This window comes from Ailuropoda melanoleuca, chromosome X, assembly GCF_002007445.2.
Source record: "Ailuropoda melanoleuca isolate Jingjing chromosome X, ASM200744v2, whole genome shotgun sequence".
Lineage (NCBI taxonomy): Eukaryota > Metazoa > Chordata > Mammalia > Carnivora > Ursidae > Ailuropoda > Ailuropoda melanoleuca.
In genome coordinates, this window is record NC_048238.1 from 55,827,589 (window position 1) to 55,849,146 (window position 21,558).

At 39.4% G+C, this 21,558-nt stretch overlaps 1 protein-coding gene and 1 long non-coding RNA gene across 3 annotated transcripts in view; both read right to left on the reverse strand.

Annotated features, from left to right (window-relative positions):
- Positions 1-12,447, reverse strand: part of LOC109491225 — a 34,218-nt gene extending 21,771 nt beyond the window's left edge. For both annotated transcript variants that reach the window (XR_004622432.1, XR_002144572.2), the window contains exons 1-2: positions 12,420-12,447; positions 11,961-12,150 (exon numbers count right to left, since the gene is read on the reverse strand). This is a non-coding gene — a long non-coding RNA (uncharacterized LOC109491225). The remainder of the gene's footprint in view (positions 1-11,960; positions 12,151-12,419) is intronic.
- A 176-nt stretch (positions 12,448-12,623) lies between these two features.
- On the reverse strand, positions 12,624-14,912 carry MAGEE2 (MAGE family member E2). The gene has a single exon (XM_002929168.4). It carries the CDS (start codon positions 14,730-14,732, stop codon positions 13,161-13,163), a length of 1,572 nt encoding a protein of 523 aa, XP_002929214.1. The 5' UTR covers positions 14,733-14,912; the 3' UTR covers positions 12,624-13,160.
- Positions 14,913-21,558: the final 6,646 nt, after the last annotated feature.

The following is a 21,558-nucleotide window of genomic DNA, read 5'->3' on the forward strand; positions in this document are numbered from 1 at the left end:
AATGTTCTATATTGAAATAATACACAGTGTTTTTTCTAAACACAGAAAAGCAAAGTAGATATCAACAACAGAAAGAAAAAAGGAAATGTAAACATCTAGAAGTTAAAAACATGCTTCAAAAGAATCCAAGAGAAAAGAGAAAATCAGTAAGGATAAAACCTAACTTAAAAAGTTGTTTCTTTGAGAAAATGAATAAATTTAATAAAGTTCTAGCAAGACTAATGAATAAAAAAAGATAGGAAACACAAATTACTTATCTCAGGAATGGAATAATGAATATCACTACACACCCTGCAGATGTCAAAAGGTAACAAGGGAACACTATGAACAAATCTACATACACAAATTCTACAACTTAGGGAAAAGCAAAAAGCAGAAACTACTACAACTCACCCAATAAAAGGTAGGTACTTTGAATAGCCCTATCAGTATTAAAGTAGTTGAATTTGTTGTTAAAAATATCCCCCCTCCCCCCCCCCAAAAAACCCTCCAAGCCTAAATGGCACCACTGGAGAATTTTTCCAAATATTTGAATAGGAATTAATACCAATTTTACACAATCTCTTCCAGAAAATATGAGGGACAACTTCCCAGTTCTTTCTAACAAAGTCAGTTTTGCCATGACCCCAAATCCCAAATATACTAACTGTAAAAAGAGAATATCACATACCAATATCACTTATGAATATAGATGCAAAAATTCTTAACAATATATTAGCAAATAGAATTGAGCAATATATGTACACACACAAAAATTATATGCCATGACTAAGTGGAGTTTATCCCATATATGTAAGGCTGGTTCAATATCTGAAAATCAATCAATGTAATACATATTTTTAGAAGATTTTATTAGAGAGTACATGAGAGAGAGAGCATGATTTGGGGGAGGGAAGGGCAGAGGAAGAGGGAGAAGCAGACTCCCTCTGAGCAGGGAGCCTGATGTGAGGCTCCACCCCAGGACCCTGAGCTGAAGGCAGACACTGAACTGACTGAGCCACTCAGGCGCCCCTGTAATCCACCATATTAACAGGATAAAGAGAAAAAATCATATGATCAAATGCAGAAAAAAAGCATTTGACAAAATTCAAAAGCCATTCATGATAAAAACAACTCCCAGAAAATTAAAAATTAAGGGAATTTTCTGCAGTTTTTTCATATCAGTTTTATTTGTAATAGTGAAATCCTGGAAACAACCCAAATGTACCCTAATAGGTAAATGATTAAACAAACTGTGGTGTAGTCACACCATGGAATACTACACAGCAGTAAAAAGGGACAGACTATTGATACACGCACCAACTTGGATAGATCTCAAGGTTACTATTCTAAGTTAAAAAGTCCATCTGAAAAAGTTACATGCTATATGATTCCATTTATGTAACAATCTTGAAATGACAAAATTATAGAGATGGAAAACAAATCAGTGGCTGTTAGGGGTAAGGGATGGCAGGAGCGTGTGTGGGGTCAACTGTGGGTGTGATTACAAACGCAAGAAGAACACATTTGTTGGGATGGAATAGTTATATATCTTATGTGGTGGTGTTTACATGTGTAAAATGACATAGAACTATACACATGCATTATATCATTGTCAGTTTCCTGGTTTTGATATTGTACTATATAGCAGTAATCATGGGAAAGTATTGGGTAAAGAGTACACAGAATCTCTCTGTACTACCTTTGCAACTTCCTGTGAATTGGTAATTATTTCAAAACCAAATGTTTAAAAACTACATTTTGCAATTTTCCACATTTTCAAATAATCTTCTAGGACATCATTTGCAATGTTTGTAATACCTTAAATTCTCATGAACAAATCCTACTTTCTCAACCGTTTCTATTATTGTTGAGTATTCAGTGTGATTCAAATTGTCATTTTAAATAAGTGGTGGTGAATAGAACATCCTTGTATTTAAATCTGTGCTGACAGCCAAAATTAATTATGGGACAAAGATTTCATGAGATTAAGTGGCACTTAAGTGCCTGTGTATTTCAGAGCTTTGAATGAAATGTTACCAAATGGCTTTCATTGAAGTTGCTCTAATATAGAGTCCCATGATACAGTGCCCAAATGAATGCCTCCAATGTGTATCTTTAATTACATTGGGCCTGTGATCATTTAATTGACTAAAACTATTTGGTTCTCCTTACTGTTTTGTTCAGGCTTTAAAAAATATTGTTATACAAGAACCAGTATATTGTTGCACATAAATAATAAACCATGATAAGGAGATTAAAAAAATAACCAGAATTCCATGTAACACATAGATATGAACAAAGCTTAATTTGAGAGCATTCTATTTCATTGTATAAATTTTACGTATACATGCCTATTTTTAGAAAAGTATAACCTTACCAAATATTTGCTTTTTATCATAAAATGATACATCTTCAACATTTATGTGCCTTGAAATATTTTTTCTGTTTCTTCCTGTTCAGTGACAGAATTCCATTCAATTTAATGGAAAAAAAAATCCCATTTTCTGTAACTAATTTTTGGTTTTAAATCCAGTTTTAGCCTGTTCAATCAATGTTTTTATGGACTCCATATAGCCAAATCTATATTTATCTGCTCTATTATTTACTGAGAAAACCTTCAAAAGTGTTATTTTGCTGCCAAAAGACTCTCCATAAAGGAGCTGTTTTTATCTATGCTCCTACCCACAGCATAAGAGATTTTTCTCAACTCAACTCAACCCACACTCAAGCATTAAAATTATTTTTTCACTTTTCAAAAGAAAGAGGTCATCACAGTATATCTTTGGTGTTTTCTTCAATTCATTAGAATAAATGTAATTTAACTGTGGAAAATTAAGAAAGTGTGTATTATAATATATGCAAAAATAGTACCTGCAAAACTGCTAACCAAAATGAATAAAATTATAATGTGGCTGGAGAAATAGTCCTTTTTCATTCCATAGAAATTAAGTTATACTGTTAATATTGTCTCCTAAAGTAACTTGCTTGCCATTAACCATTACTGTACATCATTTGTAATGTCTGTATGCCATTCTATTACATAGACAGACTTTTTAAAAATAATTTTTATTTTGTTATATTAGTCACCATACAGTACATCCCCAGTTTTAGATGTAATGTTCCATGATTCATTATTTGCATATAACACCCAGTGCAATATGTGCCCTTCTTAATACCCATCACCGGCCTATCCCAGTCCCCCACCCCCTCCCCTCTGAAGCCCTCAGTTTGTTTCCCAGAGTCCATAGTCTCTCATGGTTCATTCCCCCTTCTGTTTACCGCCCCTTTCTTCTTCCCTTCCTTCTCCTACCGATCTCCCTGCTATTTCTAATGTTCCACAAATGAGTGAAACCATATGATAATTGTCTTTCTCTGCCTGACTTATTTCACTTAGCATAATCTCCTCCAGTCCCGTCCATGTTGCTGCAAATGTTGTGTAATTGTTCTTTCTGACGGCTGAGTAATATTCCATTGTATATAAATAATCCTCCAAGCCAAATGTAATTTCACATCCAAAAATAGTTTCTCAAAATTCATTCTTAGAAATGGAACTGTAATGTACTACAACATAATCATTTCTTAAAATTTTTGTGTAGTATTTAATGTAGCCCTATATAACCCACTACTTATTTATATTTCTATGAGACATGAGTACATGAATTTTTTCCTTCTGCATTCTCCTACCATAGATATTACAATACTTTTATTTTTTACAGTCATAAGCTGACAACCAGAGTCTTATTGTTACTGACAGATTCAACTGCTTTAAACATTGTATCTTATTTATTCAAATGTTAATTTTTTTCAAGCAAAGTAGAAACTTAAATTACTCTAAATTTCTCTACTTTCTGGTAAGCACTTATATTAATTTCCTATTGCTTCTGTAACAAATTACTACAAACTTGGTAGTATTATTATAATTCTGGAGATCAGAAGTCCAAAATTAGTCTCACTGGACTAAAGTCAAGGTCTCAACAAGCTAATTCTTTCTCAAGGCTCTGAGGGGAGAATCCATTTCCTTGCATTTTTCAGCTTCTAGAGGCTGTCTGCATTTCTTGGTTCATGACCTTTTCCTCGCATCACTTCAATCTCTTGCTTCCTTTGTCACATCCCCTACCACTAATTCTGATCCTCCTGCCACCCTCTTATAAAGACTATTTTGGGGACGCCTGGGTGGCTCAGTCAGTTAAGCGTCTGTCTGCCTTCGGCTCAGGTCATGATTCCAAGGTCCTGGGATCGAGTCCTGCATTGGGCTCCTTGCTCAGTAGGGAGCTTGCTTCTCCCTCTGCCTGCTGCTCCCCCTGCTTGTGCTCTCTCTCTCCCTCTCTCTCTCTCTCTCATAAATAATTTAAAAAATAATTTAAAAAATAAAGACTATTATGATTATATTGGGTCCATCTGGATAATCCAGGATAATCGCTAATCTCCCTATCTCAACATCCTTAATCCAATAATACCTGAAAAGTCTGTTTTGCCATGTAAAGAAACTAATTCCCTAGTTTCAGGGATCATGACATGGACATCTTTGAGGGACTGTTATTTTGTCTACCACATCTCTATTCATAATTTTTAAAAATATGTTTCCAATATTTGCACATACATTTTATAAGACAATATTGACTCTGTATTATTTCAAAGCTTTCATTTTGTAGTTAACAATATGTATTGAATATCATTTGTTATTCTTTAATAGTCTTCTACTCCATCATTCCCAAATATTTTATATTGTTCCATTGAAAGGAGGGACACTAATTCTATTAACAAGTAAAACTAAAGTATATGCTGTGAGAATTTAAGTTGACTTCAACTTTTACCTATTAAAATAAATGCTGTGTTCTGGTCGAAATGTGGAATGACATCTCTCTTTTCCCTCTCTTTCCCAAATCCCATTGAAATTACACTGAAGATTTATGAAAGGAGTAAATTATAAGACCACAGAATCTTAAAAGGCAGCAAAGATTTGGATAAATATCTTAAAGACGTATGTAATAGAAGACTTCCATGGAGCAGGAGGTATTCTCTTCAGAGGAGACTCAAAGAGCCTCCAAGCTCAGAAAGACATTGTGTCTGTGCCTGAAGGACTGCAGTGGAACAGCTGCACCAGACTGCATGTAACTTCATACTTTCTCCCCAAGAGGGAGAGATTGGCATCAGAGACAGCCTGAGAGTCTCTTAGAAGGTAATACCTACTAAAGATTAGCACACAGACATGAGTGATAAAGCACATATGAAAACTCACCACCGGGACACCTGGGTGGCTCAGTCGTTAAGTGTCTGCCTTCAGCTCAGGTAATGATCCCAGGGCCGGACTGAGTCCCACATCGGGCTCCCTGCTTAGTGGGGAGCCTGCTTCTCCCTCTGCCTGCCGTTCCCCTTGTGCTCTCTCTCTCTCTTTCTCTGACAAATAAATAAATAAAATCCTAAAAAAAACTTCTAAAAAATTAGAAAAAGAAAACTCACCACCATTAGATATTGAGCAGACCCAACAAATGGCAGAATTAATGAAAAAAATAGGCAAATATTTTTAAAAATTTAAAATAAAACTGATTAAAATGTTTAAAGAGATGAAAAAGGGATTGGAATCCATAAGAAAAGAACAGCATCCTATGGACTCTGGGAAACAAACTGAGGGCTTCAGAGGGGAGGGGCATGGGGGATTGGGATAGGCTGGTGATGAGTATTAAGGAGGGCACATATTGCATGGAGCACTGAGTGTTATATGCAAATAATGAATCATGGAACACTACATCACAAACTAAGGATGTACAGTATGGTGACTAACATAACATAATAAAAAATTATTATTAAAGAACAGCATCCTTATTTTGAAAAAAGTAAGGTTTATTTGAAAAAGCAACAATTAAAAATTCTAGAAAGGAAAAAGTTATTCATTGGGAAAAAACCTTAATAGATTAGTTATATAGTTGACCAGTCTCAAAGCTGAATAGAGAATTAGAACATACAGAAGGTGAGGGCCACATTTGATTAATCTCTGTGCTCCAGTGTCTACTATAACTAGGCCAGCATATAGCAGATGTTCAACCAATAGCTTGTTAAACTGAACTTGACAGGGGCACCTGGGTCGTGCAGCTGGTTAAGCCTCTGCCTTCGGCTCAGGTCGTGATCTCGGGGTCCTGGGATCAAGCCACGCATCGGGCTCCCTGCTTGGTGGGGAGTCTGCTTCTCCCTTTCCTCTGCCCCCACCCCCTGCTTGTGTGCACACGCTCTCTCTTGCTAATAAATAAATAAAACCTTTAAAAATAAAAATAAACCGAACTGGGCAAGTGGCCTTTTAACAAGCCTGACTTCCAAGGGCTCCTTCAGTGTAGATGACTCTCAGAGGCCAGGACAGCTTTTGGTTTGGGCTGAACTGGGTCTGACTCCTTGTGAGTATGTTTGGCAGTGAAGACCATACAAACGAGGGTTGGGTGCTGCCATTGATCTCAAGGGCCAGTTTGTTCCCTGTCATAGCTGGTCTTTTACTTCTGTTCACTCAACATGTCTGACTACTGTTTTTCTTCCCTGTTAGGAACTATGAGCATGTCCATGCCCATAGTTGTGTAAGGAGACATGATATAAAGGGTTAGCAGTTGTGCCAAAGCTCCCTCTCACTTCTTCCATCCTAGGCCTTGCACTCCTCCCGACCTCCAATCCAGAGAAAGGAGAGCAGTCCTATGTGCAAGTAGTTCTCTACAGCTGGATCTCAGGGGTTCTCCCTCACTGTCTGGAATTATGAACATCTTCTAGAACAGCAGTCCTCTTTGTCTTGCAGAACAAGACCAAACCACACTGGAGCCATCCCAATGCACCCTGTTGTCACCACTCTCACTGGTAGGGAAGTTCTCTGAGATGTGGTCCAAGCAGGTTAGGCATGAGAACAGAGGGCAGCTTCAGAAGCAATGACTATTCTTGTGTTTTCCCTTTCTCCATATTACTTCTCTTCTATATTTTGAGGAAAGTGGATGTTTAGAGGACAGAGATCCTACCCTGGCCAGCCCATGCCAAACCAAGTGCTCTAAGAAGAAAGGCAGTTTGAAATAAGGCCACTCAGAAAGAGAAAATGTTTAAAAAACACCACCATTTACAATTTCACCACAAAAGAATAGATACATAGGAATAAACTTAACCAAAGAGGTGAAAGACCTGTACTCTGAACACTATAAAACACTGATGAAATAAATTAAGGTTGATACTAACAAATGGAAAGACATTCCATGCTAATGGGTTGGAAGAATTAATATTGTTAGAATGCCACATTGCCCAAAGCAATCTACAGAATCAATGCAATTCCTATCAAAATACCAACAGCATTTTCACAGAGTTACAACAAATTATCCTAAAATTTGTATGGAACCACAGAAGACCCTCAATAGCCAAAGTAATTCCAAGAACAAAGTGGAGGTATCACAATTCCAAATTTCAAGATATACAAAGCTGTAGTAATCAAAACAGTATGGTACAGGCACAAAAACAGACTGTAGGTCAATAGAACTGAATAGAGAGCCCAGAAATAAACCCATGATTATATGGTCAATTGATCTATGACAAAGGAGGCAAAAATATACAATGGGAAAAAGATAGTCTTTTAAATGAACGGTGCCGGGAAAACTGGTCAGCTACATGTAAAAGAATGAAACTGGACCACTTTCTAACACTATACACAAAAATAAACTCAAAATGAATTTAAGACCTAAGCATGAGACCTGAAACCATAAAAATCCTGGAAGAGAGCACAAGCAGTAATTTCTCTGACGTTGGCCATAGAAACATTTTTCTACATATCTCTCCTATGGCAAGGGGTAAAAAGCAGAAATAAATAATTGAGACTACACCAAAATAAAACAAAAAAACCCTATTTCACAGTGAAGGAAACCATCAACTAAACAAAAAGACAACTTATGGAATGGGAGAAGATATTTGCAAATGATTTATCCAGTAAGGGGTTAATATCCAAAATACATTTAAAAACTTATCAACTCAACACCTAAAAAAACAATCTGATTAAAAAATGGACAGAGAAACTGAATAGACATTTTCCCATAGAAGACAGATGTCCAACAGACACTTGAAAAGATGCTCAACATCACTCATCATCAGGGAGATGCAAATCAAAACCACAATTACGTATCGCCTTACAACAGTAAGAATGGCTAAAATGAAAGTGACAAGAAATATAAAGTGTTGGTGAGGATATGGAGAAAAAGGAACCCTCGTGCACTGTAGGTAGAAGTGTAAATTAGTATAGCCACTGTGGAAAACAATATGGAGATTTGTCAAAAAATTAAAAATAGAAATACTTTATGACCTAATAATTTCCCTACTGGGTATTTGCCCAAAGAAAACAAAAACACTAATTTGAAAAGACATATGCCCTCCTGTGTTTATTGCAGCATTGTTTACAACAGCCAAGATATGGAAGCAACCTAAGTGCCCATCAATAGATGAAGTTATAAAGAATCTATATGTAATGAAATATTACACAGCCATTAAAAGGATGAGATTGTGCCATTTGAGACAACATGGGTGGACCTAGAGGGTATTATGCTAAATGAAATAAGTCATACTGAGAAAGACAGATACCACTCACAAGTGGAATCTCAAAAAAATGAATAAACAAAAAGCAGAATCATACCTATAAATACAGAGAACAAACTGATGGTTGCTAGAGGGGAAAGGAGTGAGGGGTTGGACAAAATGGGTGAAGAAGATACAAGCCTCCAGTTATGGAATGAGTAAGTCATGGGAGTAAAAGGCACAACCTAAGGAATACAGTTAATGATATTGTAATAGGGATGTAACATGACAGATGTTAGCTACACTTGTGGTGAACATAGCATAACGTATAAACTTGTCAAATCACTAAGTTGTATATCTGAAACTAATGTAACATTGCATATCAAATACTCAAAAAATAAGTAATAAAATAAGAAATAAGGCTGCTCAGACATTAGGATTGAGCTCCCAACTCCCTTCCTAAACCTGCCCTTTTTAAAAGAAGATTTTATTTATTTGAGAGAGAGAGAGCATGCACAAGCAGAGGGAGAAGGAGAAGCAGGCTCCCTACTGAGCAGGGAGCCCAATGTGGGGCTGGATCCCAGGACCCTGGGATCATGACCTGAGCTGAAGGCAAACGCTTAATTGACTGAGCCACCCAGGAACCCCTAACACTGCCCTTTTATCAGAGAAGTAATCCTCACTGTTTGGGACTCCCTGAGTGGTACGTAAAGCAGGTGATTCCTAATAGTCACTGAGACCTGTTTAAAAAGATCACACAGAAGCCCCTAGAAAAGTGTCTTGTGGATGGGTGTTTGCAAAGAATATGTTATTAATGCAGCTAAGCTTTACAATTCAAAACTACCTGGGGCTAATATTCATCTGAAATAATTGTTTTTAAAAACCCAAATACTAGTAATTCTAAGAAATCTGTATTCATTTGAACTCAGCTACCAAGGTGTTGATAAGTAGTCTTAAAAGCAGTGTGAAGAATTGAAATATCACTAGACTAAGATACAATTGGCCTGGGTTATAGTTCTGACATCATCAAATAGTAACTAAGTATGTGACCCTGGGCTTTTCTATCAATTTCTTGAAAGTAGCTGTGAGTTGTTTAGATAGGGATGTTGAATAACTTGCCCAAGGTCACACACAGCCGGCATTGTCCAGATCCAGAGTTCATAATCATTCTGATATACTGCCCCCTCCTTATCATAAGCTTAGTGTATTCATATGAGGCCTAGAACAGAAATGTCTGCGAGAGCTAGGGCCCACTCTGATAATTCTTTTCCAGCTTTCTTTACAACTAGCCTCAAACCCTGTCTGCAGAGAATTCCTTAAGACATTGCCAAGTACTCACTGAGGGGGAAAAGAAACTATGTAGAGTGAGAAATCTCACTGTCTGGAAATCCCCACTAGAAAGGTAGGAGGAGACTGGGATCCTTGTCTGAACCTAAAGGGTACTTACAGGCTGGTCTAGATTGTTGGTATCAGAGGGTCTAGGGGCAGCAATCCTAGGGCTGGGAGAATTGCCTTGAAGTCCACATGTGCCAGTCCAGCTCAACTTTTCCTTGAATTGTAATATTCATTTGTGATGGTTTGAGTGTGTGTACAGAAACTGATGGAAAGAAGGCATAAAAGTCTTCCCTAACCACCCATCTTCTCCAGAAGCAGACACTCCTGGGCCTCAGCAATGGAAAGTGAATGTATTGTCAACGTTTCCTTTCCAGGAAGGATTAAAGTGGAATCTGAATGGTATTGTATATATAGGATTATGAGCCCGTATCTAACCAACACCCATTCTGCAAGTCCTAACTTGGCCAAAAGTTCAATACTTGTGGTACTGATGGCCCAGAGAGTCTGCAAATGAACTCAGACTGTACCATTTTCCAAACTAATTCACACAGATAAAAAAGGATTTTTGGTTCAGTGTTTAAAGGCTTAACAGTGATTGTCCATTGAATTAATTCATGCAGCATCCTTCGTAAGTCTTGTTTACCAGACACCCACTTCCATCACTATTTTTCCTAGGGGGTGCTAATTCTAATTTGGTGTGTGTAAAAAGGAGAGTACCCAGACCTCTCATGGCCTTCAAAGAAATGGCTGTAGCCACTGAGAGACTACGACCTTTCCCTCACCATAGGCATGTGCTCCATACAAGTCTCAGCTTTGTCACTTCTGGGAAACTACATGTGGCATCTTTGACACAGGGGCTATTTCCCACTTCTGTTTTTGCATCCTGAGCTCCCCTTGGCAAAGCCTGAGCTCTGTCAGGTCATTGTTCTTTCAGGATTACAAAATATATTGCCAGACACTTCTAGAGGTCCAGAAATGGTGATGTTTGAGTTTCCCTGGGTGAAAGCCAGCAGATAAGGCTGGAAGCTTGCAGGAAGAGGGCAAATTGGGGAAGACTCATAGGACAGAGTAGGGAGATTAGACAAAAATGCACGTTCTACACCTAGAAGGCTGTTTCCTACGGTGTCAAATGAGGCTATTAGAAGGCTTCTTGGAGAACTAGTGGAAAGATTAGAGCTAAAGGTGGTGAAGAACCCAGCACAGTACCTAGCACAAATTTAGTAGTAAAGAAGTTGGCAGCTTTACACTATTGTCGGGATGCTACACCTTCCCCTTGGCAGGTTTCTTTCTACTGGTACCGCCAGAAAAGCTGATGTTCTCGAGGATCCAGAAACTGCACCACCCAAAAAATCAGAGCAAGAAAAACTTGGCGTGTTAATCTGCTTGCCCCTCTCCCCCGCCCCACAAGCATGTACAGATTAAGGGTTCAAGGAAGCTAAAGAAAGAGAGGCTCTCAGCACGTAGGCAGGACCCTACTTCAAGATCCCAGATTTTGAGTTAGATACTCTCCTGCCTCACAACTCCACCCCACATCCCATTTTCCAGAACCCCTTTAGCTGTAGCTAGAGATAAATCCTGCCCTTAGTGTTCAGTTCCCCCCCCCCCCCGGCATGCTATGACAGGGGGGGATCGCTGAGACAAGGTGGGGGTGGTATCTCCCGGGCAACCGCGGAGTGCGCATGCGCAGTGGCTTCCTCGCGGCTGTAATTTGACTTCTGCAGGCAGCGGGATTTGGGACCAAAACGGTGTTATCTCCCTTCTTCCCGTCCCCTCCCCCGGCAAAACGGCTGTGTCATCCTCTTCCTGAGGTTGACGAAAATGTGAGGAGAGTCTTCTCTCACTTGCTAGGAGGTGGCATTTTGGGGGTAGCCCTTCGTGATTAAATGGATGAAAGGACAGATAGCTATGGGTGCCAGGGGTTGAGGAAACATAAAACCTACGCCACTGGTAGGCACCTCCCCCACCCCTGCGTCATAGGTGACTTTCCATATAACATCCACTACTGAGCCAGGGCTCCCTTATAGAAATTGTCATTTGCAGGCTTTCTAGGGAAAGCTTAGGGAGAGCCGTGTGCAGGGTTAGAAGCTGCGTGAAGGATCAGGATGAAGAGAGCCAAAATACTCACTCACCTTAACAGCTTAGGTGCAGAAATAAACTGCACTGGCAAAGGTTGCTGGGCAGATTTCCAGGTAGATTGTTCGGTCTGACCCAAGATCCAAGACCTTCAGGAGAGCCATTGTTGATTCCCAAGACCACTCTCGAGGATATGGGTCTTCCTTATCTCTGCCACAGGCTTCCCTCTCCCACTTCCCCCTTGAACTGAACATTGTCTTTGTGAATTCCCCAAAAGGTGTTTTACATACTGCCCCTGACTTCATAAACAATCCCTCCCTCCCCCACCTCAACCTCAGGTCTTAGAATAGAAGTCACTAAAAGACAACTGATCCTCAGCCCTCCATACCACCTAATTATCCCCTACCACCACTGCATCCACTCCCCCACTAATCCTTTCCTTGACACCCCCCCGCCCCTCCCCTAGCCCTTCTTGTGCCCCATTGCCTTCTCCCCCATCCCATCCCAGCACCTACAGTTTAGTTGGCAGTTACTCATGTGGCCTCTCCTAGCACTCTAAGCTTATCTTTATTATACATCTTGCGGGAGCAATGAAACAATTTCTGGTTTATTTCCGTGGCCCCTCCCCTTTAAGCCCTGGGCTCAGCTGGGTTTTCTTCCCAGCACAGACCATGGCAGGTGCTTAATAAATATTTGTTGAATAAAAGAGTGCTTAAGCATGGGGTCTAATTCATTATACTTTTATTTTTCACTACATTTTGAAACAGCAAAGCAAATACAGGTAAGTGCCAGCTTTTTTTTTTTTCCTTACACAAAAATAGTCACAAAGAAGGTATCCACAGATAGGTGATTTTGTGTTTGTTTTTGTTCTGTGTGTTGTTACTATTGTTACTTAACTTCTGCCCAACACCAATTTACTAATTATTTCAAACAGTTAAAGAACAACTTTATATTCTCCACATCATAGAAAGATGTAAATATGACCAATACATTTTACACAACTATCTGAGCTTTTATATTAAAATAAGACAGGGATAGCAAATGAGCAATTTCATTTATAAACAATGATCATGAAACTAATTCAAGGGTATATAATAAGGAAGGAAATACTATTAGGAATAGAACACAAATAGCAAGCACAATGTGTACTTTCCACCCCAGCCCCGACTGACTTCTGATTTGGGGCCCCAGTGCCCATTTCCCCAGGGCCCCTTCAACTGATGCTACAAAACTAAAGTGATACATTTCCCCAGACTTTACATGGGGCCAAAGAAGAACATGGCAGTTGCCTCAGATCTGGCTCTGGCTTCCTCATCTTCAACAGCCTCCCTATATTGCTCTGGCCAGTCCTGTGGTCGCTTTCTGTAGAGCCCGGCCATATACTCCAAGGCTTTCATTTTGGTGGTTTCAAGGTGAGCTCGAGGACCCCAGAGAAGCTCATATTCAACTGGATTAGAGTAGGACAGTGGCCTGCATTCCAAGTAGCGCTGCCTCATAAGCTTGCAGGTGATGGCATGCTTTCTCCCTACATCCACACCAAATCTTCGAAGCAGGTTCCAGATGTTAGCCTCTTTGACACGGTTGCCCATCAGGAAGATCAAACCCAAAATTGGCATCACATATTCTTGAGTGGGTCTCCCCAGGCTCTCTAGCATCATTTGCTCTTCTTCTGATTCTGGCTGCTGGACGAGGAGATAGATATGCTCACTGGTATCAACTTCAATCAGAGAGAATCCATAGAACAGATCAAGGATTAGAGTAGCCCGACTGAGGATATTTGGGAACACTTCCTCAAATTCTTTGCCAGTGTGAGCCAGTAGCTCATCCTGATGTATAGGCAGCAACTCCTCAGTGACATTAATGGCCAGCTGGACCAAATCATTGGCCTTATCATTCATAGTGTCCTCTGACCAGAATTCCAAGCCAGCAGCCTGTCTTCTTTCTTTGGCTTTGTCAGCTTCCAGGGCCTTGTTATATTCTTCTGGCCAGCTCCAGGGTTCTTCATCATGGGCCTCTGCCACAAACTTCAGGGCTTCCATCTTTGTGATTTCCCTATGGGCTCTAGAGCCCCACAAGAACTCAAATTCGAGGGGATTAGTGCCATACACTGGCCAGTACTCCAAGAACCGCATGCGCACAAAGTCAGTAATGAGCAGATTCCTTGTGTTCCCAAAAAGGTTGTTGATCCTCTGAGGATCACCCAACAAATCAACCTTTAACAGCAGGTCCCAAATGGATGATTCTCTTGCCCGGTTACCATTCAGGAGGATGTGGCCTAGGACCAAGGCCAGGAGACCTGCCTTTGGCACATCCAGGGATTCTGCTATGCGATCAGTGTTCTGGTAACCCCGTTTGCTGATTAGATTGTAAATGTCAGCCTGGGGATCAAGAACCCTCAGGGTCAACCCAAAGACCTGATCCAGGTGGGCTGAGGCTCGTCTGAGGATCTCAGGAAACTGATCTGAGTATTCTCTGAGGAACTCCAGCATCTCTGCCTGCTGGATAGAACCCTCGGTTTGGCTTTTCATTCGCATGAAATTCACCAAAGCAATCGACCTGTCTTCTAGAGGGTCGTGGACCCTGAGCGCCCCCAAACGTTGGGACTGCTCTTCGATTAGGACCTCGAGGTCGTTCGGGTCCTGCGCAGCCTGGGAAGCGCTGGCACCCTGAGGGTTGATTGGCGCATGAGGGCCCTGGAGGGCCTGGGGAACTAGCATGGAGGTCGGGGACCCGGAGGCGTTACTAGCCTGCATCTCACCCTGGCCGTCGCTGTAATCTCCAGTGGTCTCTGCGCTGCCGCGGCGCGCGTTCTGGCTTACCAGAGACATGGTTCCCGGAGTCAGGAGCAGGAACGAGGTGGTCAGCAATCTGTCAGAGAGAGGATGGTAGGAATGTCGGCGCCTGGGCGCAAGTCCTGAGCCAGAGACCGGGGTCAGGAGTGAGAGCTGGGGAGAGGCGCGATCTTTCTACACAAACACCAGCGAGCAGTGACCGCTAGCCTCTCAGTGCTTGGCTTTGCCGCAGCCTACGCAGGCGCAGTCTGGTTCTGCGACATGGTGGCCACGCCCCGCTTCCAGCACTCTCCCCCTCCCCCTTTCGCCCTACCTCTGCCTGCAAGGCTAGGCTGAATTGCTTACCGCTGAATGCAAACTTGTTAGAGCAGAGAATTCAACAAAGTGGGCAAAAAACGGAGGTAAAGCAAAATGAACAAGGGATGGGAGATGTTCAGTAACCCTCTACTGGATAGTTTTTGTGTGAGGTATAAAGCACGACGTTAATAGATAGTAGAAAAGTCAAAGAGGAAGAGGAGGATGCTAACAAGGAGAATTATTTTATGGATTCATTAATTTAACCACACACTCAACAGACATTTTTTGAGTACATACGACATGCCAGGCACAGTGCCGGGTAGGGGCACATCAGAGGACAAATGTATGATTTTCTTTTTCTGTGTGTGTGGCATTTACATTATGGGGTAGATTCAAGCATTGGTGATAATGAGAGCTGACCCTTATGAAGTATTTACTATGTACCAGGCAGTTTCTGGTACTTCCACTTGTCCCATATTAAAACAATGCTAGTTATGAGGTAGCTACTCTTAATGGTCCTCATTTTACAGATGAGAAAACTGGGTCAGAGAACTGATTTTACTTGTTCAAAATCAGACAGCAACAAATGGAAGAGAACGGGATTTGAACCCAAGTTTGTCAGAGCCTCAAGCATAAGTACTTTCTCTGACACCATCTGCCATTCAAAGAGTTTGTTTAACCCTGTTCATTTAAAATGACTCATATAAAGTAGATGGAAGTAGTTGCTCTAATGTAGGGTCAACTAACATATAGTATAAACACAGAAGGAGCAAGCAATTAACTGCAGCTTAGTTTGAGATATCTTGGAATGGGGGCACATGCCTCAAGGAGGAACTGAGCTCTAAGTGACAGGATGGAAAGGGTCTATAAGGGAATTCTAGGCTGAAGGATCAACATCAGGAAAGACCTAAAGATGTGAAAATACAGAATAAGTTTGCATTACAGCTGGTTTCCCAAAGTGGCTAGAGTCAGTGTACTAGCATGGGTGGGAAATGATGCAGATGGTGAGCCAGGAATAATTGGATTTCCTGTTTTCTAATTTAGCAGTATAACAGAATTGGTTGGGGCCCCACAAGCTGGGAATCGCAACACCAGAGTAAGGGCCTGGTTATCTAGAGGTTTGTCATGTGTTTGAGGAAGCATAACCAAGCACTTTGACCAGGAAGAAGGGTCAGCTGTTTTATTTTCAGGGAGTGCTACCAAAATAATTGGGCTAGATCCTACCTCTCAACCATCAAGTTATGTGGCTAACTATTGGGAAAGGAGAAAAAAACTACATAAGGTTGCCATCTGCAGCCACAGTTGAAATCCTTCCTGAAATTCTTGATGGTAATAAATACTGTTACATTTAGTTATCCGTGCCCAGGTATTTTTTCAGAGAGCACTACCTTCACACATGGAGGCCACTTACCTCTGACATTTTCTACATTTCAGATGCTCTCTTACAGTAGCAAAGCAGGCAGTTCAGGACCATGGATTTTGCCAAACTGGGATACAGAAACAATGTTTGTACAAATGAATATGCATGTTTTACAAGATAGAAGTGTGTGGTTTGTGTGCTGTTTATATCTTAGGAGAATCTTGTGGAAAGCAGCACCAACTTTGAGCTGCAAAAAAGGTGTAACTGAGATAAGATCTGATGGGATCTCTCAGTCTGGTCTTTCCATTCACCCAGGATAGCACCATGTTCTTTGTCTAGACAGGGGCTGCCTAGGTGTAGATTCAGAGAGGATTTTTATTCTCCAGTCACAAAAGAAAACAGATACATATTTTCCTGAAACCCAGCTCACATTTTGTCATGAGTTGAAACTTCTACTAACCCTCCATCTAATAACAAAAAACCAACATTGGATGGTAGCATTTTACCTCTGAAATAACATCCTAATCTAATTCCACAGATTTCAAGTCCTTCACGAATCGGTCCCTACCTGGATTTCCATCTTCATTTTTATCTTCCAGCACTTCATTCATGAATTCTACTCCCAAGTCACATTGAGCTACACTCCTGGTGTCAGCCATTTATATTCTACTGGTCTCTGAAGTAGTTCTAGTTTTTGCTAAATGAAAACTTAAGGAGTTGTGACTGTGAATGTGACATATGGTTTATTTTACACTCTAAGTGTGAATGAAAAAGATGGGACCATACTCACCATTCTGGACTTCTAGCAATATATTCTGACATCCTTTTTGCAATTTAAAAACATAAATATCTTAAATTCCACATGTGAGTGAAATCATAGGGTATTTGTCTTTTTTCTGACGGACTTACTTTGTTTAGCATTATACTTTCTAGCTTCATCCATATCGCTGCAAATGGCCAGATTTCATTCTTTTTATGGCCGAATAATAATCCATTGTGTGTGTGTGTGTGTGTACACCACACCTTCTTTATCCATTCATCTATCGATAGATACTTTGAATGCTTCAATAATTTGGCTATTGTAAATAATGCTGCAATAAACACAGGAATGCATATATCCCTTTGAATTAGTGTTTTGTATTCATTGGGTAAATACTCGGTAGTGCAATTACTGAATCATAGGGTAGTTCTGTTTTTAATTTTTTTGAGGAAACTCCATACTGTTCTCTATAGCAATTGCACCAGTTTGTATTCCCACCAACAGTGCACAAGTTCCTTTTTCTCCACATCCTCACCAACATTTGCTGTTTCTGTGTTTATTTTTATTTTTATTCCAGTTAGTAACCATACAGTGTTCTATTAGTATCAGGTATACAATATAGTGATTCCACAATTCCATACATCACCTGGTGCTCATTGCAAGTGCACTCCGTACACCCCATCACTATTTAATCCTTTCTCCCACCCCCCACCCTCTGGTAAGCATCAGTTTGTTCTCTATAATTAAGAGTCTGTTTCTTTATTTGTCTGCCTCGTGTTTTTTCCCTTTCATCATTTGTTTTGTTTCTCAAGTTCCATGTATGAGTGAAATCATATGGTATTTCTTTCTCTGACTGACTTGTTTTGCTTAGCATAACACTCTCTAGCTCCATCCGCATCCTTGCAAGCAGCAATATTTCATTATTTTTTATAAGTTATAAATTATTCATTCTTGAATAATATGCAGCTATTGTAATTTGGCTATCATAAATAATGCTGCTATAAACATAGGAGTGCATGTACCCCTTTGAATTAGTGTTCTTGTATTCTTCAGATAAATACCCAGTCGTGCTATTGCTACATCATGAGGTAGTTCTACTTTTAACTTCCTGACGAACCTCCATACGGTTTTCCACAGAGGCTGCCCCAGTTTGCATTCCCACTAACAGTGCACGAGTGTTCCTTTTTCTCCACATCTTCGCCAACACCTGTTCTTTCTTGAGATTTTTATTTTAGCCATTCTGACAGGTGTGATATGCTATCTCACCGTAGTTTTGATTTGCATTTCCCTGATGGTAAGTGATGATGAACATCTTTTCATGTGTCTATTGGCCATCTGGATGTCTGGGAAAATGTCTGTTCATGTATTCTGCCCATTTTTTAATGGGATTACTTGTTTTTTGGGGGTGTTCAGTTACATAAGTTCTTTATAGATCTTGGATACTAACCCTTTGTCAGATATGTCATTTGCAAATATCTTCTCCCATTCAGTAGCTTGTCTTTTAGTTTCGTTAATTGTTTCCTTCACTGTGCAGAAGCTTTTTATTTTGCTGCAGTCCCAATAGTTTATTTTTGCTTTTATTTCCCCTGCCTCAGGAGACATATCAAGAAAAATTTTGCTATAGCTGATGTCAGAGAAATTACTGCCTGTGCTCTCTTCTATGATTTTTATGGTTTCAGGTCTTACCTTTGGGTCTTTAATCCACTTTGAATTTATTTTTGTGTATGGTGTAAGAAAATGGTCCAGTTTCTTTCTTTCTCATGTAGCTGTTTAGTTTTTCCAACATTAATTGAAGAGACTGTGTGTTTCCCATTGCACATTCTTGCTTCTTTTGACAAAGATTAAATGACCATACAATCATGGGTTTGTTTTAGGGTTTGTTGTCTTTTTTGCACAAGCACCATACTGTCTTGATTACTACAGCTTAGTAGAATAACTTGAAACTTGGAATTGTGATACCTCCAGATTTGTTTTTCTTTTTCAAGATTGTTTTGGCTATTCTTGATCTTTTGTGGTTCCATACAAATTTTAGGATACTTTGTTCTAGCTTTGTGAAAAATGATGTTGGTATTTTGGTAGGGATTGAATTAAATCTGTAGATTGGTTTGGGTAGTATGAACATTTTAACAGTATTTTCCTTCCAATCCATGAACATGGAATATTTATCTTTTGGGGGGCATGGAATATCTTTCCCTTTGTTTGTGTCACCTCAATTCCTTTCATCAATGTTTTATAGTTTTCAGAGTACAGGTATTTCAGCACCTTGATTAAGTTTAGTCCTAGGTATTTTGTTATTTTTGCTGTAATTGTAAATGGGATTGCTTTCTTAATTTCTCTTTCTGTTGCTTCATTATTAGTGTATAGAAATGAGTGGCTTTATGTGCATCAATTTAAATCCTGTGACCTTACTGAATTCATTTACTACCTTTACAGTTTTTGGTGGGGTCTGTAGGGTTTCTATATAGAGAATCATGTCATGTGCCAATAGTAAAATTTCAGTTCTTCCTTATCAGTGTGGATGCCTTTCATTCCTTCTGCTTGTCTGATTGCTGTGGCTAGGACTTCCCGTACTATGTTGAATAAAAGTGGTGAAGAGTGGACATCCTTGTCTTGTTCCTACCTTAGAAGAAAGGCTCTGTTTTTCCCCATTGAGTATGATGTTTGCTGTGTGTTTGTCATATATAGCCTTTATTATGTTGCTGTATATTCCCTGGAAACCTACTTTGTTGAGGATTTTTTTTTAATCATGAATGAATGCTGTATTTTGTCAAATGCTTTTTCTGTACCTTTTGAGAAGATCATATGATTTTTATCCTTTGTTTTGTTAATGTGGTGTATCATGTTGGTTGATTTGCAAATATTGAATCATCCTTGCATCCTGGGAATAAACTCCACCTGATAGTGGTAATGTATTGTTGTATATGGTTTGACAATATGTTGTTGATGATTATTGCATCTGTGTTCATCAGGGTTACTGACCTGTAATTTTCTTTTTATGTGATGTCTTTATCTGGTTTTCATAGGAGGGTAATGCTGAACTAGCAGAATGCATTTGGAAACATTTCTTCTTCTTCTAATTTTTGGGATAGTTAATGAAAATAGGTACTATCTCTTCTTTAAATGTCCAGTAAAATTCACTTGTGAATCCATCTGGTCCTAGACTTTCATTTTTTGGTAGTTTTTTCATTACCAATTCAATTTCATTTCTTGTGATATGTCTATTCATATTTTCTGTTTCTTCCTAGTGCAGTTTTGGAAGATTGTATGTATCTAGGAATTTATCCACTTCTTATAAGTTATCCAGTTTATTGGCATTAATTATTCATAGTATTCTCTTATATTCCTTTATACTTCTGTGGTGTCACTTGTTACTTCTCCTCCCTCATTTTTGATTTTTTATATTTCGGTCCTTTCTCTTTTTTTTCTTGATGTGTTTGGATAAAGTTTGTCTATTTTTTCTTTTCAAAGAACCAGCTCATGGTTGATATGTTTTTAGTCTTAATATCATTTATTTCTGCTCTGATCTTTATTATTTCCTTTTTTCTACTCACCTCCACCTTTGTTTGTTCTTCTTTTTCTAGTCAAGTCAGATTGTTTATTTGAAGTTTTGCTTGTTTTTTGTGGTAGGCTTGTATCACTCTTACAACTGTTTTTGCTGTGTCCCAGAGATTTTGGACCATTGTGTGTTATTTTTAATTTGTCTTCTTGTGTTTTTTAAATTCCTTCTTTAATTGATGCGTTGACCCATTTGTTGTTTACTGTCACAGTTTAGTCTCCATGTGTTTGTGGGGGGTTTTTTCCTTGTGACTTTTTTCTACTTCTATACCATTGTGGTTGGCAAAAATCCATGGTATTATTTCCGTCTTCTTAAATTTACTGAGGCTTCTCTTATGGCCTATTATGTGATCTGTTCTGGAGAATGCATGTGCCTGCGTGGCTAAATTGATTAGGTGTCTGACTCTTGCTTTCCGCTCAAGTCCTAAGCTCAGGGTCATGAGATCAAGCCCCACATCAGGCTCTGGACTCAGTGCAGAGCCTGCTCAAAATTCTTTCCCTCCCCCTCTGTGCCTCCCCCTGCTCATGCTCTCTCTCTCTCAAATAAATAAACAAATAAATAAATAAAAAATTTTAAAAATATTCTGAAGAATGTTCCATGTGCACTTGTAAACAATTATATTCTGTAATTTTTGCATGGAGTATTCTGTATATATCCATTACGTCCATCTGCTCCAGTATGTCATTTAAAGATATACTTTACTTATTAATTTCATGTCTGGATGGTTTATCCATTGATGTAAGTGTAGTGTTAAAATCCCATGCTATTATTGTATTACTATTAATTTCTCTCTTTATGGCCATTAACATTAGTTTTATGTATTTAGGTGCTCCAGTTTTGGGTGCCTAGATATTTACAGATGTTATATTCTCTTTTTGTATTGGTACTT

Excerpts from the sequence above, each read along its gene's own strand:
- MAGEE2 (XM_002929168.4), bottom strand. The coding sequence starts at position 14,732 with ATGTCTCTGGTAAGCCAGAACGCGCGCCGCGGCAGCGCAGAGACCACT.